A 25,127-nucleotide genomic window follows, 5' to 3' on the forward strand; every position below is an offset into this window, starting at 1 on the left:
GAAAAGTTTTTAGATATACTTTGATACACCTTTTTGTACTTATGATAGTGGTTGTGTTGGCGATTTTGGCTCAGAACAGAAACAGTTTCATTTACTAATGTAGATTTGAAAGGCTCTTCCTAATGCTAGAGAAATGCTACCTTTACTTTTGAGGAACTTGTATATAAATATTCACAGAAGTGATTTTTCACATGAAAAGGAATTCATGTGGGAAAAATATTACACCTGAATTGAGTCTGCCTTGCAGGACTTCAAAAGCATAGCTGTCAACCGTCCCTTATTTGGCAGGAAACTCCCTTATCCCAGCGCCGTGTCCCGCTGCTGTCCCTTATTGATGATGTCCCTTAAATTTCCCAGGTTTCAAAGGAAGCAGCTCCTCTCCCTCCCTCCCTGCCGGCCAGGGAGGAGGGAGGCTCCAACTGTGTTGCTTGGCTGCATTGCTCACCCAATAAGGAGTCTAAGAATGACTGGGGGGTGGAGCTTGCATGCCTTGTGCCGATCAAATCGGCCGCGTTGCCTGGGGACTCGCCTTTCCTCAGCGCTTCCCAGCGGAGAGGTGACGGTGGTTTTCTTTGTTGCATCCCCTTTGCCCGGTTGCTGCGCTGTGGGAACCACCGCTTGAGGCTTCGTTTGGCTGCAGGCTGGGCTTTCTGCCTTTGGCTTGGAGGGGCTCAAAAGTCGAACATGCCTGTGCTCTGAAAATCCCTTATTTTGGCTGCTGATCCCTTATTTTCGAGGCTGCTGGTCCCTTATTTTCAAATCTGTAAGTTGACAGCTATGTTCAAAAGTTATATAAATTAGGAGTGTTCATACACGGAATTCAGTGAATGTGCAATCTCTGAACCTGTATACACAGACAGGTGAACTGTACAAATCAACAAGTGTATACTATTACACACAAACACTTGTCCATGTGTCAAATAGGGATGTCAGAGAATTCTGAGAAGAATGGAAATGGGAGCAGAATTTGCAGCTGTTTTCTTATTTGTCTCATGTTTGGAATGGAGATCAATCCATCTAATGAAATGGGGATTCAATCTAGTTGTTTTCAGCCTGCAAATGAATGCAAAACATTTTATTGTATCTCAACCCTATTTGAAGTAAAACACCCCTTTTTCAGGACCTTTGGACAAAAATAATGGGCATAATTAATCCAATTATTCTTTACAATACAGCATAAGTCACAAAAAATAAATTCAATCATATCATACTTAAGAATTTCAAACTCAATGGCAAATGTGGGACTATATCAAGTATGGTGGTCGATTGTTAAATCTGTCAGATGTTAAACTGGCTATGTGGTGCTTTAAATGCAGCTTTGTGTAGGCTGCTTTTCCATATAAATATGTTTAAAATGGCTCACGACACAACAGAAAATGCAAATCAATACATCATGATGATAGCGCTCAAATGCTAGATCACTTTCAAACATAATATGGCAATCCAAAGAATTCCATTTGATAATATAAACTGTAGGCAAAGTTACGTAAATTATTATAAAATAAACCATAAGTAAAATGTAGCAATATCAATCAAATAAAATAAGACTACAATAAAGTTGCATTCCCATTGAAGATAAATGGCTGTATATTGTTTAGAGAAATTAAGGTTTTAAAGCAGGCATAGGCAAACTCTGGCCCTCCAGATGTTTGGGACTACAATTCCCATCACCCCTAGCTAACAGGACCAGTGGTCAGGGATGATGGGAATCGTAGTCCCAAATCTGGAGGACCAGAGTTTGCCTATGCCTGCTTCAAAGCCTTCATGGTGAAGTGAGTTCCAAGTAAGTTTTGTCTCTCTTTCCTGCCTCTTTGCTGGTCTGTTCCTGGATGGAAAAGCACCTTGGAACCTTGCCCATGGCAGAAGAAAGGTGGGCTATAAACTTTATTTAAATAAAAAGAGTCATCACGCATGGAAACTTGTTTCCATATACTGGATTTATTGGAAGGGCATAGTATTAGAAACTATCTCTGTTCTAGATAAAAGGTCATCGGAGCTCTATGGCAATATGAAGAAATAATAGAAAGAATGCACAATTAAAGCCACATTTTGAAAGCCACCCGACTGTGAGCTATGGAAGCATGGAAGCAGGTCCCATTGTATACATTGGGATGTACATACAAGTAAACATGCATATTCTTTGGGTACCAGAAGACATGAGCAGCTTATGAGTAACTTACTATTTCTCCTTACACCAGGCAGCTCCTAACAGATTTACATGGGTGATGCACTGGTACCTATTTTGCAGTCATCTAAAGTGATAAAGAGCATGTGCTTTTTTTAATTTGGCGAACTCCTATCTCAGGTCTGAGGCTTAGCCAGCTTTAAAAATCCTTGGCTTTGTATCATCTGCAGAAGCAGCAGCATTAGTCTCTCTTATCAGATAGTGAGTGTCAGAAGCAATCTGAGTCTTCTCATTTCTAACATTCCCAGCCTCTTAGATTAGATCTCAGCTGGTCTCATTGTCCTCCTAAAACCAAAGCAAGCCCTGGTTTGTAGACAAGCTGTGCAAATATACATGCATACTCCCTTCCTAGTCATAAGATGAAGCAAGCAATGTAACAGATTCTTAAACACACATATTCATGCCATCCAGGAACTACTTTTTGAATCACAGCAGTCTTAACTTCCATTTTAAAATATGGGGGCACGTGCATGTGATTATCTGGATAACAGGGTGTCAGACGTTCTGTCCTCCCTCGAACAATAATCAGCTCCTTGCACCTACTTAACCTTTAAAATTGTGGTATTTTTTGGTGGAAAAGGTGAGCGGCAAAAGGTGGAAAGGGTGACGGTTTCTCATCAGATCACACGGAAGCCATCTCTATTCAGATAGCTAATTTGCATGCAGAACTTTAAAAAAAAAAAAACATTGGAAGAGGGCAGGATAGCTTCCAAGCATTAGATAATAAAATAACCACTCTGCTCACCCATCCTACTCACAGAGAAGACAAAATCAGAAATGTGGGAAACTGGAATTTATCACATTCAACAAATAAAGGATTTCGTTTGAGAGACTTACTCCTAAAGCTGGCTGACCAGGCACCAGAAGATCCATGTCTGTGGTTTAATTGACCAGGCTAGGCAGAGAGCCTGATCAATTTTCTATTGGAAGGGTGGAAAAACTTGGTGCCATATGTGGAGACAGCCCAGATGGGTATTGAAAAGGCTCCTAGGAGCCTGGGTCTCTGCCCAAAAGAAAACTTCCCCAGGAAGTTATTATTGTCTTCAGCAATTGCACAGTTAAAGAAAAACTAACCAAGGTGTTAAGGGGAAAGGGACAGGTTGAGGATGAAGGGAAACCAATACTATTTTTGCAAGACTTGTGTGTTGATATATTCCATTGCAGGAAAGTCTGAGACACATCCTGAACCTGAAATTTCTTTGGAAGAGGGCTGTCCTCTGAAGTAAGACACATGGCCACCCTAGCTACACCCTAGCCTTTCATGTCCAGGACAGCTGGCATATTAAGAGGACATTGATATCGCTCCATCCCTTGTCATGAGAAAATGAGGCCGAGCACAGCCTATTCTCAAATCTTATCTGCCCTGCTTTGTAGCCTTTGCTATTCCAGAGCCTTGGAAATATGTGGTCGAGGGACATTCCAGTATGCCCATTCATATGCCGTTTGTAGAATAGGCCTGAAACCATCCATAAAGCAAGATGTGCTAGGTCCATCCCAGAAATGCTGCAAAAGGTGGTGCTGGATGCCAACTCCTAACAGTCCTAGCCAGCATGGCCAGTGGTTGGGGATGATGGCAGTTATTGTCCAACATAATCTAGAGCAGTCTTTCTCAACCTTGGGTCCCTAGATGTTGTTGGACTACAACTCCCATCATTCCTATCCAGCATGGCCAGTGGTTGGGGATGATGGGAGTTGTAGTCCAACAACATCTAGGGACCCAGTGTTGAGAAAGGCTGACCTATAGGGCCACAGGTAAGCTCTCTTCTAGCACTAAGGAGGCCCCAGTAGAGGGAGGTTGGAGGAGAAGTGATGGGACAAAGAGAAGGGATGTCACTCTATCCACCAGCAATTATCATAGGGCAACTCTTGTATATTCTGTATGGGATGGGCATAGCATTTGGTCTTAAAATTGTCTGAGTTTTCTCCATTTCCCCCAGTGCAATTGTCATTTTTTAAACTGAGCATGATCTAAGTGGACTATGGGGTTAATCAACATATATGAAGATTATGAATAGAAAAGTTAAATTGATGTTAGGAAATACTATCTAGAAGAATTAAATCCATTACCTTTCTAAATTATAGGATTGCCATATATCTGATGAGTCCTTTTCTTCTAACCAAATTTAAGCCGTGTGTGTGTGTGACAATTTTGGCATTTGGTTATCGGTGTTAATACTCTTCTAAAGTCATCTTCGGTCAATAAATTACTTGCAACAAACCTTCCAAGAACATTTATTAAGGTGGATTAAATTCCACACAGCCATGTGTTAAGAGCAGAGATAGTGGCTAGTATCAACACTGTCTCCATTATACTGCCTTTCTCAAAAAATATATCTCACATCTTTGTCTGCAAAGGAGTCATTGATCTTGAAATTTATTTTTGAACTTGCAATGTGACTGTAACCTCAATTTTGTTGCAGCACATTTCTCCGGCAATGAATTCCCTGCTGTCTTAAATGGATGTCTGTCAGTAACACCAAGGCCACCTTTCTTAAAATGCTCTTGATTAGTCAAGCTGGTTTTCACACCTCTTTGCAGGGTTATTAACATCCACACTTTTAATCTTTATTAAGGCCATTTTTAAAACTATCATTTTAAAATAATAATAACGTACATAGAATTGCCCATTAACCGCCAGGGCTCCAAAATAAAGCTACCTGAAAACATCAGAGTTGCATAGTGAGGCTCATATTACACCTGTGAGTAAGAATGATGTTCCCCCAGAGGTCTTCTGGCTGGTCAAGTCACCGTTTGTCTCCCATCCTTTCATAGAATGTTTCATGGTCAGGGGATGGAAAGATAAGCCTGCTAGGAATGCAGAGAAGGCAGGACTGTCTTAATTCTGCCTTTATTGCTGTTTTCCAGACAGAGGGGATGAAAGTTCATGTGAAGCGCAGTATGATTTCTTCCATGTGCCCTTCTGCCCCCACCTCTCTATCATTCTGTTTGCAGATGTGGTGCCAAACTCAGAAACATAAAGTACATTTGAGGGTTGTTTTCCATATGCCACTTGCCTCCAGTCCCTCTTGGCTTTCGCTGCCATTTTGATCCCACCCAATTCCTCTTCACTCTTTTCTTCCCGACTTTCTGGGACAGGCAAGAGATGACAGAACAGAACGATGTGAGAGGATGAGAATTCTCTTCTTTATTTGCCTCTCCAGTGACCCATCCTTTGCAATTCTGGGCTTGGAAATAGCTTGACAAAGCAAGAGGAGATGGAGTGAGAGAAGGCCGGAGAGAGAAGAGGATGAGAGTTCTTCCTTGTCTGCCTTCTCTTGTCTTTTCAACCTAGAAATAGCTTGGATGGAAACGAGGTAGAGAGAGTTGTTTGCAGAATCCTGTTTGTGCAAGAGTCATGTGGAGGGATAAATGGACTGGCAACTGGCATGTGGTAGGGATGGGGGAGAGGTGCAGTTAAAATTTAAATGCAAATCTACCGTACAAAATAAAGTGAAACACAGCCACCCTCTGAAATTCAAACTTCTCTGAATTGTGCAATGCAATGGAGTTCTCAATGCAGTGTGCACATAAATGCATATATTAATGAATATAACAAACAAACTATATGGGGAAATAGCTTTCAAAATGTGTACATTAGTAAACATTGCATACAAAAATAAGTTTGGAATCATAGAATTGTAGACTTGGAAGGGGCACTTAGAATAAATTTAGTGTAAATTTAGTATAACTTTATTATGACGAATTTATATTAAAATGCTGGTGAATTTTCAGGATGGTGTTGTTTTTTTAAAGGCAATGCAGATAACTGAAGTTAAGATTGGGGGAAATGACAACTCGGAGGTCCAAAATTGACATATTTCTCCCTCCATATGTGAGGGTGGGAAAGTGAGTTTTCATAATCAAGTCTTGGCCACATATGCAGGAAAAAGGGGGGAAATGTGAGAATTTGAACTAGAATCTGGTGGTAAAAAGCATGGGAGCTCATAGGTGAATAATCCAAGCACAAGCATGGAGAAAAATACAGTGGTACTTTGCAAAGTACAGTGGTACCTCGGGTTAAGTACTTAATTCGTTCCGGAGGTCCGTACTTAACCTGAAACTGTTCTTAACCTGAAGCACCACTTTAGCTAATGGGGCCTCCTGCCGCCAGAGCACGATTTCTGTTCTCATCCTGAAGCAAAGTTCTTAACCCGAGGTAATATTTCTGGGTTAGTGGAGTCTGTAACCTGAAGCGTCTGTAACCCAAGGTACCACTGTAAAAGACACAAAAGACATGTGAAACAGTCTCCTGATTGTTGCCTGGTTTTGTTCATTTTAAATATGAAAAGTAGCTGTCAGAGGCTACAAATCTGATCAGAGAAGGAGTGGGAGGAGGGCTGCTTGACCATTTTGTCTGGTGGTTTCCTACCCTCAACTGCTATATGATAAATGATAAAGGTACTCACATCTTCCGTAGTTTAAAAGCAGCTTGATGACAGCAATTTTGATTAGCAAAGTAGCATAAGGGGGAAAGGTTAAGTGCTCCTCCCCTTTCCTGCTCCTAATCAAACCTGCAGTCTCACAGTCTCCTGAGAATAGTTTTCCTGCTGGAACAATGAAGGGTCAATGATGTAGTCTATGTTTTTGAGACACCTCAAATATTTTTTCTTGCATTACAAAAATAATAATAACAATAATTATCCATTCCACTTCATCAAGGCTACATTGCATTCCCCTCTGTAGGAACAAATTTGTCATATGGTGTTTGTTGTTGTCAATTTACCGTTAATTAGCTAACAAGTACCAGCACGAACGAACAGAAGTCAAAGGAAGGCAGAAGAGCTATATTAAACAATAGCTGCTACTATCTCCAAATGTGGAGAGCGAAACAATTTCAGCATCTGAAACTGCTTGATGGGTTTTTAAATTGCAACGTTAAGTGCAATCTAAAAAAAAAAAAATCTTCTTAATAAAAAAAATTATGGAAAAAGACCAGCCAGGAACTCTGCTTAAGTTATAAGAATAGCCTGCATCCTGTTCTCCCAGTGGCCAGCTAGATTTAGATTTAGAGTGGTAGATTTAGAGTGGTGGTGCAGGTTCCCCAGCACAGGGTGGCAAGCCAAGGAGCGCAAAATTGAGAAGATACATTTGGGAGTGCCCAATTTTGCCCTGTCCCAGGGTGCCATATTATGTATAATTTTTATTCAGTTTTTCTGTTTTACATTTTAGAATATTCATTTGAACAACCTTAAAATATCAATGACTTCCCTTCTTCTTCTTCCATGGTTCAATTTACATGCCATAGATCCCTGAATATTTTACATAAACTAGACCATTCAGTATTCCATTTTTACATCCATCAAAACTTATTTACACTGTTGAATTTATCTTAATGCTGCCAGCGTTTTCAAATGTACACAGTTTTCACCCATATATTCATTCAACATTTTCCAATCGTCTTTAAACGTATATTCTCTTTGTTCTCTTATTCTATAAGTTAAGTCTGCCAGCAGTGTGTGTTCCATCAATTTAAGTTGTCATTCTTCTTTAGTTGGGACTTCACTCATTTTCCATTTTGGGGCTAACAGAACAAGGGACGCAGTAGTGGCATACATAAATAGCCTTTTTTGACACTTGGGAATTGCCATTTGAATTATTCTCCAATTATCCTCCATCATGACATAGCTTTATACTCCATGAATTTCTTTAGTCCTCTTTTAAAGCCATCCAAATTGGTGGCCATCACTGCCTCATACAGGAGCGAGTTCCATATGCGATGCTTGAAAGATGACTTTCTATTGTCTGTCCTGAATTTCCCAAAGTTCAATTTTATTGGATGTTGTTCACATGTTCTAGTGTTATGACAGAGAGGGAAACTTTTCTCTACCCACTTTCTACATACCATGCATGATTTTATAGACTTTTGTCATGTTCGCATTTTCTCTAAACGAAGAAGTCCAAATGCCACCTAAAAATCACAAGTGTGAACCACCCTGTGCTGTTCATCCACATATAGCTAGCTTGTTTGTTTATATAGCCATTTCTATCCTACCTTTTCAGCTCTAAGCATGGCCTTTCAGGCACCTTGCGAGTCATATGTTAGCAATATTAAAACAATCAATAAATCAAAATCCTAGAGGAGCAGCACAGGAAAAAAGCCTTCTACATCTCCATGCAACTACAAAATATCAGAAGTCAGAATCAAAAGATGCTCTGTCCCTACGCTATGGTCTTGCTCCTTGATGGACCAGGTTCTCCATTCCTGAATTAGAAAAATAGTCAGCAGAGAGGTTAGTTGTTGTTTTATAATAGACATTCATTCATTCATTCATTTCCAGCCTTTCCCCCCCGACTCAAAGTGGCTTAAAGCTAAAACAGAAACACCTAAAAACATAAGGGAAAAGGTGATAATTAAAAGAAAAATTAAACATTGATAAAATATTATTAATATCATTAATAGAAAGTTAATGTTTAATATAGCATAATGCAATACAATATATATGATCCGTTAAAAAAATTAAATAGACCAACAGAAAAAAATGAGTTGCATGCCAAGATGAAGTGATATAATTATAAGAGAGCAATAATGAAGAAAGGATGTAGATATGGAATGAAGTCCACTTTCCCTGTTATATTCCACACATCCCATTGTGTTTGCTTAGATTGCAATTCAGAATGCTATGCATCCCTCATTCATTTCGATGGCAATATAAAAGTGCCCTGATTACCCTTTTTTAAAAAACATCTCACCAATTCAGATGTAAGCACCTCTCAAGCACATTCCTGCTTTTTAATGACTTACTTGCAGATTAAAAACCTCTGGTACCAGTTGGTGGGTACATGTTTTTTAAACTGGGAAAAGCAGCCTAATTTATTTGTCATGGACTGGATAAAATTTCTGAAGAGCCTAACTCGGTAGCTAAGCTACCATAATTAAATCAGAGCAGTTGCAAAGTCTGCCTTCATTTGCATAGTTACAAAGGCAGAGAACTTTTCTAGCGAAAGTTGATGGTGTGGGCGAGTGTGCATCTCTTTCTCTAAGATCTTTAGCAAATTGGCTAAGGAAATGTTCACATTGCCTGGAACGTCAGCTGCTAACAAAGAGCAATTTATAACCCAGCTATCCCCCCGCCATCTCAAAAAGGAGTAGGACAGTGACAGCTTTTGTAGAAATACCTGCTCTATTGCCAACCGCAAGGCTACAGCAATTGATCTTGGAACCCATCTTCCATACTTGCAAGCTTATGTTTGTGACAGTGAAGTCTTAAAGATAGCTAAATTTATGCTCCCAAGGCAGCTTTGGGGACTCAAAGCTAAGTGAACATTGCTCCTGCGGGAAACAAACTGCATCTGAAAGTCCTAAAAGCTGTACTTTGCTGTCCCTTAAGTCTCGACACCAGTTCCCTTTCCATGCCAAGTTTCCAATCGCTCTCTTTGAACACACTTTCCAGTGTTTTTCTTTCAAAATGGGCTTCCTGGTTATCCCCAAACTCTGGCATAAATATGCCCCAAGTGTATACTATAAGGTTACCAGATTTTTTCCAATGAATCCGGGGACACTTTTCAGCTTCAGTGGATTTTGTTTGGGGACTGATTTGTAAGTTAGGAAACAGAGACATCTAGTAACCTTAGTATACTAGCCAATTCTAGCCAACAACTTCAGGCACCATTGAAACAGGGGGAGCGTGCAAGACCCTCAAGTAGACACCACTCACTTGACCTGATTATGGTCTCTTCAAAATTAGTGGGGCAAAAGTAGACATTCAAAGGCATTGGGACAATTGACTGCAATTGAATTTAGTCATGAATGACCAATAGATGATTTCCAACCCATTCCAATGATGACTGATCGCAATGGATTTGAATTATGAATGTTTTCCTGGTAGATCTGAACACAGCCCCACTGAAAAATGTGGAACTGGATGTTTAGGTCCCATTGATTGCAATGACATTGAGTAGCAAGGAACATTCATTGGACTAAGCCTGAAGAATGCCATATTCTATTATTTTTTGTTTGGAATTTAATTTTTATTTTTGCCACAACCCCAGATGTTTTTTTTTCAGCTCCTGTGCTGCTGATTTGTTTGGGGGTGGCAGTGGAGCCTATATAATTTCTTGACTTCATCCATTTTATCGTCCTCTACAGGAGGAAGAGAAGTCAAGAGATTATCACTTCACTTCACAAAGCTATGTAGTCAAAATCAGTCCTCTACTACTGCATAAAAGCTTTAGTTTCCATCGAAAATGTTTCAATGCGAGGGCAAAGGACATTAAATTTCTTTAAAATATATTGACTGAAATACACTGAAAGAAGCTGAGGGAGGTGTGCTGAATGCATGACCTCAATTTTTACTGTAATGGAAAGGAAGCAAAAGGGGATGGGATAAATATCTGTGTTTCCTTGAAAATTGTGCAGCTATTTGCAGCAGGTTAATCTCAGGGGAAATTTGTAATAAAAATAATAATACAAAAATTGTATTTTATACTTAATAGCTCTTTTGCTGCTATAAGGCTACTGTTCCTGTACTTTCTAAATCATAAAAGTTTATACATAATTATATAGTGACATTTTAATATATATAAAGCTACGACTCACTGTTCCTCATTGGTTAAATAAAGAATTTCCCTTGGTTCTCGAAAGCCAGACAAATTCCTCTATCTACAGCAATTGCTGGATACCCTCTTCAATTCAATTTTTATATTTAAAAATATTTTTTAAATCTTTTGTCTTTTTTTGTTTCAAATGTTTAAATGTTGTCCTTTGTTATTATATTGCTTAATTTTCCTGTTTCCTTTTTAGAAACTGCTTTGTGATTTACTCGTTTTTTAAAAAAATGAGAAACAGTATACAAATACTTGAATGGATTAAAATTAATAAATGGTTTAGGTGCAGGATAGCTTAAAGACTGTGTCCCAGGATACCTTAATTGTCATATCATTCTGAATTTTAAAATGTTAGCGACTGAGTTGGGTTTGGATGGGTTTGTGGGTGGGAGGGTGGGAGAGTGCTGACTAATTAACTGATAGGTTTGCCATCTTCTTTTATGGAAAGTGGCTCTATGAATTAACTGCTGAACAACAGGCAGTGCTTTGTTGGGACTGACTTATTCAGCTTCTAATCTCTATCTTGGAACTAAGTCCATAAGTTAGAGGATCGCCCATACTTCTGCATGACTGGGGCTTAGAAAGCATGAGTCAAAGTAGTTTTTTTCCACTTAGCCCACTTTCTAGGCACAGGTTCAAGCACTTTTGTCTTTGCCCTGCCACTGTCTCCTGGAAAACCTGCTCACTAGCTCTAAATTGGAACAAACGGCAACCCCAATTGCTGTTTGTTCTGATTCAGTGCTATATGAGCCAGCTCCTAGGAGCCAAGGCCCCCCCGGCAATTATTTTTTTAGGGGTCGGGCCCTCTCAGTGTTCAGAGAGCATTCAGCAATGCCCCCTTGCTCCTTACAATGCTGCACATGCAATGTCAGGAAGTTGCGTCGGGCCGCCTCAGTCAGCTTGAGAGGATGGCACCTCTGTTCGGTGTTAAAGATCGGGTTTCCCTTGGGGAAAGCAGTGGGGCAAACAAAAGGGTGGATAAGCCCTTAGTCTTGTGACTACAACATCCAGCCTGTGATTTTAACAACAACAAAAAGAATCCTCATCTTTTGCCAATCCCATGCTATCTGCAGGATGAGTGGAAGACTTCTGAACAACTCCAAGGCTTGCAACCATATTTTGTGACATTTTAGTGGGTTCTTATTATTCAGGCATTTTCCACCTGTGGATTTTCTTAAGCCTCTTAAACTTAAATAATCCTAGAGAAAGTGGGGGATGTGGAAAATCAGTGTGGTGAATAGACAACGATACATGCCCGTTGTGTGGCGCTGCCACAGAGAATAATTTTTCAGCAGGCTTCATGTGGGGTAGTAACATTTGAATTAGCTCCACAAATGAGTCGATCAAGTAGATGGAAAACATGGCAGTGGAAGAATGGCAGGATTTTCTCTCATTAACATTTTGACTGGCCACCCACCACACAAATGGCTTTATACTTACTGCAGAAAAGTTGAGATCTCTATCATTTGCCAGCAAGATATCAAAAATGATTGCAAATAAATACATGAAATCCATGAACCCAGCAAGCCTTCCGCAGTTGGCAGGAGCTCATTGGCGCAGCCTTTGATTGTGAACAAGACAGAAATATTGCCAGGGTTTTGCTGTGTGTTGTTTACCCAGCATGCCTGTGCAGCCCTTTCACACTCAAAGGAAGGTGAATAATATTTAACAGAACATTTAATTTCAACTGAGTGGAAATGGTCTTGTCTCCATTACACCTGGTGCTCATGTGCATATAATTGTTTTTGGACTGGATGGTGCTGAATTATGGATATAGTAGGAAGGGTAATTATGCATATCGTCAGGGTAATGCCCAATGGGCAAGTACTTGGCGGAGGGGAAATGCTATCTTTCATTATGTATGGTAATAACAAGCCACAATGAAACAGCAAGGTAGAGAAGAATGTGCCAGCCCTTCACAAAAGCGTCCCTTGCTTCTTTGTGAACTGTACAAAATATTCAGGGGAAGGGCTGTAGCTCACTGGTAAAGCATTTGCCTTGGGTGCAAAGGGTCCCAGGTTCAATCCCTGACATCTCCAGGCAGGGCTGAAGTAGATCCTGGAGATCCACTGCCAATATTGCTGAGTCTTGAGTGCAGCTTCTTATGTTCCTATGTAAAATATTGAGGTGCCAGGACAGGATTTGCTAATGACCTGCCATGGATTCAGGGTGGGAATGTGTCCTTCTCTGCAGGGACAATCCTCTGTTTGAATGGATCCTCTGTTGGACAGTTGTCTGGACAAAGTGCAGTTAAAGATAAGTAGGGCCTTGAAGGGACCATTAGTGGTTAGCATCTGGAATGAATAAGCACACCAGTCAATAGGTGACTATCTTCTGCATCATGGTGAGATGTGCTATATTCTATTTACATTATAGTAATTATCTCTACATTTCCATATTTTTGTACAAATAAGCAGTCTGTATTCTCTGTTTTTGGTGGCGTATAACTACCTACCTATATAAGGGACGCAGGTGGCGCTGTGGGTTAAACCACAGAGCCTAGGACTTGCCGATCAGAAGGTCGGCAGTTCGAATCCCTGTGACGGGGTGAGCTCCCGTTGCTCAGCCCCTGCTCCTGCCAACCCAGCAGTTCGAAAGCACCTCAAAGTGCAAGTAGATAAATAGGTACCGCTCCAGTGGGAAGGTAAACGGCGTTTCCGTGCGCTGCTCTGGTTCGCCAGAAGCGGCTTAGTCATGCTGGCCACATGACCCAGAAGCTGTACACCGGCTCCCTCAGCCAATAAAGCGAGATGAGCGCCACACCGCAACCCCAGAGTCGGCCACAAGTGGACCTAATGGTCAGGGGTCCCTTTACCTTTACCTTAACTACCTACATGGAGTTTTGGGATGGATGGCACCTGTGCACTTCACAGCAAACTGACAACCTTGGAGTAGCTCAAAGACTAGCTAGATGCTGGTAGGGTTAGGTAACTGCTTCCTTCACCCTATGAACACCCAGTTATTTTCAGGGCTAAAGATATGCATGAAAACCTATGGCTCAGCTACACAGCTGCAAATAAAACATTTTAAATGTGTTGTCAAGTGCAATATACAAACGTGGCACTAGATGGTGACAGTGAGCTATTCAAAATTCAATGTGTTTTTCAAAACTTTTTTTTTTTTAAAAGCATTTTCACAGTGTTTTTTATGTGTGTAGATTCCACCCTGGAAATAATGGGAAGCCTCCAGAAAGTAGAAGGAATATTATGTGCCAGAGCCATCTAGTCTTTTTCTCTCAGAGACTGGGTTCTGGCTACTACTGCTTCTGTCCATTCCAGCCAATGGGAGAGAGGTGGTGTGCTCATCAAATAGCTTAACACACATACTAAGGATGATATCCCACAAGAGATAATGGCAGGCTCTGGACCGTGGCTTGGATGGAAGGCAGAAAATGAGACCGTTGTGTGTTGCCAAAAGGAAACCAGATAAGGGCTCAGTTCTGCCACCCCTCATACAACCGACGACATAAAAACAGTCTTGTGACTTCGTGTGTATGGATGGCCCTACACTGTTTGCTATTTGCAAGACCTGGAGTTTCATTTTCCAAGCAGTCACAATCTTGGGAATGCTGTTTCATAAAATGGGCTTGTCCACCCGATTGCCACTGAACTGTGAGCCCACAGACTCCTACAGGTGATCATTTAGGGACCAGCAAAGGACAGACAGGCCAAACCATTAACTGGGCCAACTAATGAATGGCAAGGGAAAGATGCAATTTTCCACTGAAAATGGAAACAACTTTGAGCCCTAAAATCACTCACTTGTCTAGAAGTTGTGGACACATTAAAGATTAATTCTTGCTTAACCGTGAATCCTTTAAAATAATCTGCCTGACAGAACAGTAAATTATCATCTTGGCCATCTTACCAATCAGCAGGCTGTGAAACTATAAACAGTTTTCATTCACTTGAAAAAAAGAAAATCTGTGATAACTGTGACTCTGGAACACTGATTTAAAATAAATGAATGCTGCACTCCAAAAACCCTTGTAGATTTAAAGAGATCACAGATTAACATGTTGTTGGCATCTTTCATGCTGTAATGTTACTTGAGACAATGGATTAAAGGAAGAAAGAATTCATTAGAATGTGGTAATGAATAATTGTGCTGAAAAGAAGGATAATATCATCACCACCACCACCATTATAATTATTTTCCAGAAGGCTAGTGTGTTGGAACAAACACTTTGGAACTTTAAATATTATATATCCATAAGTTTTAGTGGAATGATGGTGATTTGCTATGAAACAGCAACTGTTATCTGATGGTCTCTGATTGTACTTTTTAATGTGTTTTTAAAATTATACATAGATATTATTGTGAACTGTTTTGATATTTTTATATATTTTATGTGTTATATGTTCTATATATATTAAAATGAAAATAGAGGCAGAGCTCCACCACTGCACCTGAACCACACCAACCTCCCCGCTGCCTTCTCCTCTCCATCCTGGTAAACCCATTTTAGGAAAGCAACATTGCAGTTCCACCCTACTGGCATGTAACTATGCACACACAGGGCTCTGTACATAAATTAGAACCTGCAAGCTGCCTTGAAGTAGGGTATATATAAACCAGGCACCCCCAAACTCGGCCTTCCAGATGTTTTGGGACTACAACTCCCATCATCCCTAGCTAAAAGGACCAGTGGTCAGGGATGATGGGAATTGTAGTCCCAAAACATATGGAGGGCCAAGTTTGGGGTGTCTGCTATAAACAAACAAGCCAATAAATAAATAAATAAATGTCTATGCCAGGCTTCCTCAACCTCGGCCCTCCAGATGTTTTGGGACTACAATTCCCATCATCCCTGACCACTGGTCATGCTAGCTAGGGATCATGGGAGTTGTAGGCCAGAAACATCTGGAGGGCCGAGGCTGAGGAAGTCTGGTCTATATACACTGGTTTCCCTTATTTGAGAGACCAGACCAGGTGATTTAGATATCAAAAATATGGAGACAAATTTGATTGAGAAGTTCAAAAGCATCCCAAGTGATCTTAGCAATTTTCAGTGGCAACTCTGGTATCACATGAAACTAAAGCTGACTTGGTTCAAAAAATCATCATGACCAGAATGGTAACAACAACATTTCTCTAGTCGTATATGATTGATTGTGCTGGAGTTATGGTATACCGTATAATGTTGAAGAGCCATTAAGGCTGCATATCTATACCCACTTAAAAAGGGAGGAAACATCACCAAGTAGACATGCACTGGGTTGCATTGTAAATCTGTGAAATCCTATACATCTCTACTCAAAAGTAAGTCACATTGAATTCAATGGAGCATAGGATTGCAGCCTAAGGTATTAAAAATTATTCCAAAGTTATATGAAAAGTGTGACGCAAATCTAATGCAAAAGTTTAACATTGTAGAATGTTTACCATGCATTTGATAAAAAACTTTTAATTTACAGATGGCTATCCTCAAGAAGAAATGATTTATAGATGGAGAAAAAACTCAGTAGAAGCTGCAGACCAGAAATCCTGGAGACTCTATCAGTTTGACTTCATGGGTCTCAGAAATACCTCTGATATTGTGCAAACATCTGCAGGTAAGTACAATGCAATAACAATGAACTTTCCGGCCTGAAGGTTTAGGGGTTCAGTACAGCCCTTTCCTACATCAATAAATGTGAAACGTGGGTCAATATAACCAGCACAGTATTGAAAAGTGGGCACCCATTGCCTTTAGTAGTCCACACATTGTTGGACTCAAACTCCCATCATCCATGACCATTGGCCATGACTGCCAGGGCTGATAAGAGTTAGAGTCCAACAGGGTCATAGGTTCCCTTGCCGTGGAATAAGAGAAAATACTTCCCCGGGAAACAATTAACTTACTGAATTTACTGCTACAAGCTGTGGTGATGGCCCTTAGTGCATTTTTTTTTAAAGAGTTGGGTCAATTAATGGGAGATTAACCTATCAGCTGCTGTCAAACTTGGAAGCTCAATGAATTAAGCTCCATTTACGGAGATAGCATGCCTTCAACAACCAGATGCTAGGCATGGCAACCATCTTTGTGTCCTATGTGTATGCTTCCAGAGGCATCTGGCTGGTTTCTGCTGGAACAGAATCCTGGATCCAATGGACATTGGTCAGACCCAGCAGGAGCGTTCGAATGTTTCTATGTTGTCAGCTTGACAGCCCTGGCCATCTGTCACATTGAAGGAGAGAGTTAGGATTCTCATACACAGTCTGTTGCTGTACAGAAACATTTCCCTGCTGAAAGTGTCATGCCCAGTTGAATAGCCCAGTCTAATGAGATCTCCTAGCACTAGTCATTGGAACCCAGACACCTGTGGACCGTATCACAATAGGGTCATGGCACCTGCATCAAGATCCAAGCCCAGCTCAATAGATGGCGTACCAATAGACCTTTGCTGACATATCTAACAACATGCTTTTATGTTCTTATGATGCTTGCCCTCTATGTGCTGTGTGTGAGCTGCATAAGGATGTCTTTATGAGCTTGGCCAGGATAGGGCAAAGCTGAGCTGTGTGGTGGGCTGTGGACAAGATGTGTTTAGGGGTTGCGGGTGGCGCTGTGGGTTAAATCACAGAGCCTAGGATCAGAAGGTCGGCGGTTCGAATCCCCGTGACAGGGTGAGCTCCCGTTGCTCGGTCCCTGCTCCTGCCAACCTAGCAGTTTGAAAGCCCGTCAAAGTGCAAGTAGATAAATAGGTACCGCTCTGGTGGGAAGGTAAACGGCGTTTCTGTGCGCTGCTCTGGCTCGCCAGAAGTGGCTTAGTCATGCTGGCCACATGAGCCGTAAGCTGTACGCCGGCTCCCTCGGCTAATAAAGCGAGATGAGCGCCGCAACCCCAGAGTTGGCCACGAGTGGACCTAATGGTCAGGGGTCCCTTTACCTTTACTAGCTACTCAAAAGGGATTTCCCAGCAGAGCTGAGAATATCACAAACGAACAAAGGAATTCCCAAGGCAATTATGCAAACAATAAATGTCCTACATGCTTCAACTGTAGGTCTTTTTCAGAGCATATGCATACAGTGCTTTAATATGAAATATATTATACATGGCAGAGCTTGTATATGAAATTGAAGTGTGGTGGGCTTCACTGCTGCACCCTCCCAGCTTGGCCCCTTACCACGCCTTACTTTAAGAGGGGCAGGATGATGCACCATCAGCAAAAAAGAAAGAAAAAAGAAAGTCTAACGCTGATGTTGGCACTGTCCATTTAAATGTTCTCACAATCCCTCTGGAACCTCGATGTAGTGTCACCCGGGGGTGAGGAAATTAAAATAGCATATGTCAGGCACATCGCTGAGAAGAGGACAGGTCCTATGTGACTGTAGTGATATTTCGGATTAGCAGTAGGGTATCAGTGGGTCCTGCTGAGAATTCAGTAGCAGGAGCAGTACTCACCCTTTCTTGGTAACCCAAAGCAACCCTGGCATTGGGGAAGCCTGCTCAGTAGCCCAGCCTCATCCCACCCTGCCCCACTGACTGCTACTGAGCCTAAGCTGATGGGTAGCAAAAAGTACCTTGCAAATAACTCCTAGGACTTAAACCTAATGTTGTGTAATGAAATATCTGCTGCACTTGGTAGACTGAAAATCTCATTCAAGCTAAGCACCATCTAAAAGTTATAAATGACTCTGAAGTATGTTAGATGGATCAATATGTCACGGCAAGTCCTACAGCCATGCATTGTCAGTAACAGTCTGCTAATTTAATATGAAGTGATGGATTCTTCAAAGATGAAATTAAACAGATCAAGCTTTCCCTATTGGGACACATTGCGCAGAAAGAACAAAACACCCATCTGCAAGTCAATGATTTATGGGCTCCCCATTCACATCAATAATGCATCTTTGTGGTTAAAGACCATTTCCTCGCTAAAATGCAATTAACATATTACTAAATCTTGTGATTATATGGTTCAGTTGAAGTGATCATTAACAAATGAAGCCAATATAAAAGCAGCGTTCTAACATTTTGTGAGGAAATTTGAATGCCGGGAGGTAAGGATGTGTTTCTGACCTGGAACGTGAGCTCTGTATGTCTGTATCAAGATGGAGGATAGTGTTTTGGAAGCAAGGGGTATTCTCTTCCTCCCTGTCACTTACAGGCCCTGTGTGTTGATGCCTCTGAAGTAGGGCTGAGGAAGATTCCAGTTTGCTCTGTGTTTGGAGCAAACCTTCCATTCACAGATCAGAACATTGATCTGAATATTGAGCCACATGATCATTGGCCTGAGATTTACTTCCAGAATGGTCTGAGGGCTGCCTCTTTCTTTCTTTTAGCTTTTGGAGCAGCACCATGACTGCGTTCTAAAACATGTCTTTGAAACTGCTCCCAAAAAGTGATTACATGGAGAAATGTAAGGGATTGAATTTAAGACAGGAAAATCGAGAAACCAAAATTAACTGATTTGTCCATCTCTATTGGCTATAACCATCAGTTCTAATGCAGGGAAAATATATGCAACCAATAGCTTCAAGCCTATATGCATATTAACCCAGATTGTTCAATAAACAAAAATGTGTCTACTATAGCAGCCCAAGTCCCTCTGAAAGCAATTTACTATTTAAAATTTACTTTTACCTGGGCCAGTGTCTTTGTTTCTTTTCTTATCCATGATGTATTTTTGAAATAATTGAAAACAAATGGCTGAGCCTTGTCCAAGCATGAAGAAATCATAGACAATGCCCAAAGAGCAAAGTTGTAAAGTAAAGCTTTAAAAAGCAACGAAGAACATGAATTCTTCTCCTCTACCAGCTATGCAAACCGAGTGGATGTATTTATTCACATTCATGAATTCTGAAATGTTTTCCATGCATATGAAATGACTAGTTCGTTTCAGCGCTACAAAAGAGTTTTATGTGTGAAACTACTAGAATTTATAGATGTAATTTATGGGGGCATGCCCAAATATATGTATGTCTAGTTAGCAGAGAAAAGGAATAATAAGATCGCTTGAATAATGCAAGCATAGGAATAATACCATTTAGGGCACACAAGTTCTCATTTTTTTATCTTGGTGTCCCAAACCAGTTTTTGCACATTAAAAAGTTCTTGTTTTGTTAACTCCTCCCTGCTTTTTTCAAGTTTGCAGACCACATGGCTTTTCTCACAGTAGGACTATTACTGTGGAACATCATATTATGAACCATTAAAGCACTGCCCCTATTATAAGCAATAGTTTCCATTTAAATGGAAGTACAGGATGTTGTGCAAATTATCACTGCATGGTTTTTGTGATAATCTGTGAAAAATGGCCTAGCTCCTTCCCTGCCTCAATTGCCTGCCATTAGTTGCTCAAACATGTCACAATTTCATAGGAAATTGTGTGCTAAAGGAAATAGATGCTATATGATATTATACATACATACATTTTATTAATACAATTTATATACCGCTTCCTCGTCAAAAAGCCTTGAAGTGGTTTATAAGCATACATATATACACAATATTATTTTTTAAAAAAAAAATGTACTTCTTAATTGACTTTCATACAGATCTGTCACAAAACCAGACAGCCATATGTGCTAGACTAGAGACATTTATTTTATGAATATTAACTGGTCTCATCTACTTACACATGTGCCTGACATATTTCAAAGCCACAGTGGCTCCCACTGAGTCCTGATGGCGCATTAGGAAAACTCCTGTCACATGAATGCTCTTAAAAGGATAAACACTCTGGGGATTGCGGGGCTTTTTATATGGCATGATTTAAAAACTACAGCATGTGCCAGTAGCATCTTTGAGGTTAACTTTTTTTAACAGATCCATTTGATGAGTCTAAATTGGTGTTCACATACATTGAAGTTCGAATCCAAGCAGTTGGCTGAGTTGTAAAATTGAAACTATAGTCCATTTTGCCGCATTTTTTTTACCCCTAGAGTCCACCCATTTGTTGTTGTTGTTTAAGTCGCTTAGTCGTGTCCAACTCTTTGTGACCCCATGGACCAGAGCACACCAGGCACTCCTGTCTTCCACTGCCTCCTGCAGTTTGGTCAAACTCATGCTGGTAGCTTCGAGAACATTGTCCAACCATCTCGCCCTCTGTCGTCCCCTTCTCCTTGTGCCCTCCATCTTTCCCAACATCAGGGTCTTTTCCAGGGAGTCTTGGAAAAGTATTGGAGCTTCAGCTTCAGGATCTGTCCTTCCAGTGAGCACTCAGGGCTGATTTCCTTCAGAATGGATAGGTTTGATCTTCTTGCAGTCCATGGGACTCTCAAGAGTCTCCTCCAGCACCATAATTCAAAAGCATCAATTCTTCGGCAATCAGCCTTCTTTATGGTCCAGCTCTCACTTCCATACATCACTACTGGGAAAACCATGGCTTTAACAATATGGACCACCCATATTATACATACTATACATTTAAATCTCTCTCTTACTACTTTACTCTTTGGGGGAAGCCATAGCTGTTAATGGGAGCTGTAGTTTGTCAAGGGTGCAATTTGTCAACAGGAGACCCCTGTTTCCCTCACAAAGCTATAATTTCCACAGCAGTTTTATCAATCCATCTCTCTTCTCGGGGAACTCAGAGTTGTAGTACAGGCATCCCCCCCCCCCACTTATGAGGGAGTAACGTTCCTGGCCTCCATGCGCATAACTGAAATCCCATAAAGTAGGGAGCATTCTCTTAAAAAGTCTCCAGTGCCCAATCCCCAATCCAGACCAAAATATATTGAGTTGAAGCTCTTGGGCTGGGTGGAGTCTGAAGGATGTGTGGGAAAATGGTTGCGACTGCGCTACTCCGTCTGTCAGCTGATAGGCGGGGTCGCCGAGCAGCCGAAACAAAGCCCCACTGTGCCTCAGGTCTCCTCCGCCACCACTGACATCCATTCCAGGCTCCAGGGAGCATCTCCTTGCAAGCCATGAGGACTCTTCAGCTCTCTCCTGCCATTTCTGGGTTTGAATTAAATAATTTATTTCCCAGTGTCACACATATACAGTCGATCGTGCATAAGTGTGTGTGTGGGGGGGGGACACCTGCACTGTGAAGGGAACTAGGGGGTCTCTTAACAATCCTCAGCACCCTTAACAAACTACAGTTATGAAGGAAACCATAACTGTTAAAGTGGTTCAAGAGTGCTGTAAATGGAAGGCCCAGTCCTAGTTGGAGCACTGAAATTTTTTACTGCAAATTAAACAGAAAACATAGTGAATTTAATTCATACCTTTCTACCAAGAAGTAAGACAGTATCTCTCGATTTCATACATTTCTAAGGTTTTCCACAAAGACCTTCCACAAGACCAGTATCTCATTTAGGAGCTGCGAATGAATTTGGAAGTAAGGGTTAGCGCATAGAACAGTGACCATCATGCTTTTGAGGACACTCAGCAATGCTATTCTAAAACAGGGGTGGGAAACCTGAGAGAAACCAGATGTAGCTGGGCTCCAGCTCCCATCAGCCCCAGCCACCATGGTCAATGATCAGGGACTTTAAACCATATTGGCTGCAGCCGTCAATGAAACTTCATGGTTTTATTATTGAATGACCCAAGTGAGACTCATTGGAAACATAAGACCAGTTGTTTATTGCCAACTGCGCATATGGGGCTAAAGCCTCAAGCTCTACCGTTCATTTACGCTACATTTCATTTACTCTACAAATATCTGAATTAATTAATTTGCAGTAGGATTTTTCAAAATTCTCCTAGATCAGCTGTAAAGCCCTTGCTGAGAAATCAATTTGAATTTATATTTAAAAAAAAAAACTTCCATCCATTTAAACTCGTACACATGGGTTTATCTCTCCCCGAAGGAAATCCACTTGGAAGTGAAAAATGACTCCTTGTGGAAATATGCTCTGCTGAGGCTTTAATGAGCATGAGTGCTCTGTAACAGGGTGTTGTTACCTATCGCATTAGGCATGACAGGTAGTTTCTGCCTAGACACTGTTCCAGAAGACTGGGCCAATGTAAACTTTGCCTAAATGGAGGACTGCTAGAGAGGTCCCACTGTAAGACATGGAAATGATAGAGCAGCCTATTGCAAATAAAACACTTTTCAGCTGCTGCAGTCTTCAGAGGGAAGGTAAAGAGAACTGCTCTGAAATGCACAGGATCCCCAATTTCTTTGATTTTTTTTATTTACTACATTTACCTTCTGGGTTTGCTCCAAGGAAGTCATGGTGGCCTACATGGCTCTGCTCCCCATTTTAACGTCACAACAACCCTGGGAGATAGTTTAGGCTGAGAGATGGTGTCTTGCCAAAGGCCACTCAACCTTCACAACCATGTGGGGATTTGAACTTTGGGTTCTCAAGTCCTAAACTGAGAACCTAAGCACTACCATGATGGCTCTCCTATCTAAATGAAGGGATAAGCTCTTTTAAAAATACAGCACTAAATTAATGTTATATTTCCCTATTTCTTATCAGGTAAAGCAAACTCACCAATCAGGGGAAATACTGAGGGAGGAAATCCTCTGGTTGGTGGATTTAGCAGGGCTCCCGGTAGATCCCACAGCCTTTAGCCAGCAGTACTCAAGTATATGACAGTGAAGTAGAGATCTGATCCGAGGGCACAGTCATAAGTAGCGAAGCCATTGATACCATCTCCTGTAAGAAACATATCAAATAGTAGTTAGTGGTCAGAACTAATGATCTTATCTTCTTATCTTAATGATCTTATCTTCTTATCTTGCCATTTTTTCAGTTTTGCTAAATGTAGCAAAGCTCACCTTAATTTGCATTCTTATTAAAATTGTAATTCTCTACAATATCTTATTTCCACATTGATATGTTTCTCATTCTTGGTGTCTTTTCTATAGAAGAATGTGCAATAAAAATGTAAATATGGAAGCATTTTAATCTATTAAGAAAAACTACAGTCTCTGAAAAATAATAATATTAAATACTAAAATTTACTAAACCATATGATTAAAGTAGCTGCATTGCGCATGTGTGTGTGTGTTTCCCTACAATGTGATTTCTTCCATCTCACAAAGTAAATGCCTATTGAAGTTACACATACCTAGCCGGAGTTGTTCTAAGGAGAATGGGGGGGTGGGTAGCAAAGCCTATACTAAAATGGAGGGTTGAGGAAGGGTCAGTTGTGGAGGGGAGTGAGAAATGTCCCTATTTTCATCTGAGGAAGGTACATCTATGAACTTTCTCTCTGTGCCTGCCCACCATCACTTGTGGAATCATGAGCTATTTTCTTACACCTGACACCATTTTATTTCAACTGTGCTGAGAAACTACAAAAGGCAAACAAAATAAGTTTCGGCTTGGGCCAAAGTGTGGGCCCATTTTCAGCAGCTTAAATGTACCACAAAAATGTCTCGCTGCTGAAATGTACCACCCAAGCTCCCATAAAAGGAAATTATCGTTTTGTTGTGGGTGTTTTCATAATAGCAAGAATAATAAAATAAAATTATTAACCATCATGCAATATGATCATTGAACTTTTACATGCTATGACTGATCTGTCTCAAACAGATGACCTCGAACAGTCATTAATACAAACCTGAATGCCCTCATTATCCCTCCAAAGTAGCATTTCTGAATAAATTGGTTAGCTGTATTTGCAGGAGAAATAGGTCATCTAGATGAGTAAACATTCAAACAGCATAATCCAAAAAGGGGAGAGAAAAGGGAGGGGGGAAACCACTTAATTTTAGTAATATTATATGTGGAATGAAAACCAAACTCTAAAACTCAATCGGGAATCAAAGGTCCATTGTGCTAGGAATTGTACACAATTTATATAATAACCCTTGCCTCAGAGTTTGGAATATAATTAAAGTAATATATGAAATATAATTCTGCTCCAGGCAACATTTTTATTCACTTGTTAAAGATTTGGACCATGATAAAAAATGGATGATTTTGCAAACCATGCCACATTTTCAAATAAATCTTGTAACTGTATCAAATCACTGGAAAACAAATTAGAAAGATGTTCCTGTGAAGTATATTCCAATGAAGGGAAAAGTCTCACACTGACAGAGACCGGAATCTTTCTGTGACATTAGGTCACTGGTATGATAGCATCATTCTTGGATTGGAAGGACTAATTACACTGTAATGTCACCACTGGAGATTATTCATACTCATTTGATGAATCAGAGTGTAAACAATTTGTGTAACTTTCTGCGCCAGATGGGTTGCTGCATCTCAATCATAGTTGCGTATGGTGGTAATGTTGGCATGTGGAATCTGGTGGAATCCAGCTTGAAAAAAGAACCCTGTTTTCTCAATCCTCATTCGGTTTATATTGGGGCACCTCTCAATTGCCAGTATTTTGTGGAATGTAACAAATCTACTTGAAAAAAGAAACATGCTTTTTGAAGTTAGGAAAGTGACAGGAAAATGCCCTGAAATGTACAGAATGAACAAATGATTAGTGAGAAGATTGCAAACACCCTGCAAACAGGACGACTGCTCATTGTCATATAGCCTCCCCACAAA

General features: G+C 40.6%; 1 protein-coding gene across 2 annotated transcripts in view; it reads left to right on the top strand.

The window, feature by feature from the left end:
* The window catches only part of GABRG3 (gamma-aminobutyric acid type A receptor subunit gamma3), a 282,951-nt gene that overhangs the window by 234,707 nt on the left and 23,117 nt on the right, over positions 1-25,127 (top strand). For both annotated transcript variants that reach the window (XM_083610825.1, XM_083610824.1), the window contains exon 6: positions 16,147-16,284. In XM_083610825.1, the coding sequence (XP_083466951.1) occupies positions 16,147-16,284 (138 nt within the window). The remainder of the gene's footprint in view (positions 1-16,146; positions 16,285-25,127) is intronic.

This window comes from Podarcis filfolensis, assembly GCF_964270895.1.
Source record: "Podarcis filfolensis genome assembly, chromosome: 4".
Lineage (NCBI taxonomy): Eukaryota > Metazoa > Chordata > Lepidosauria > Squamata > Lacertidae > Podarcis > Podarcis filfolensis.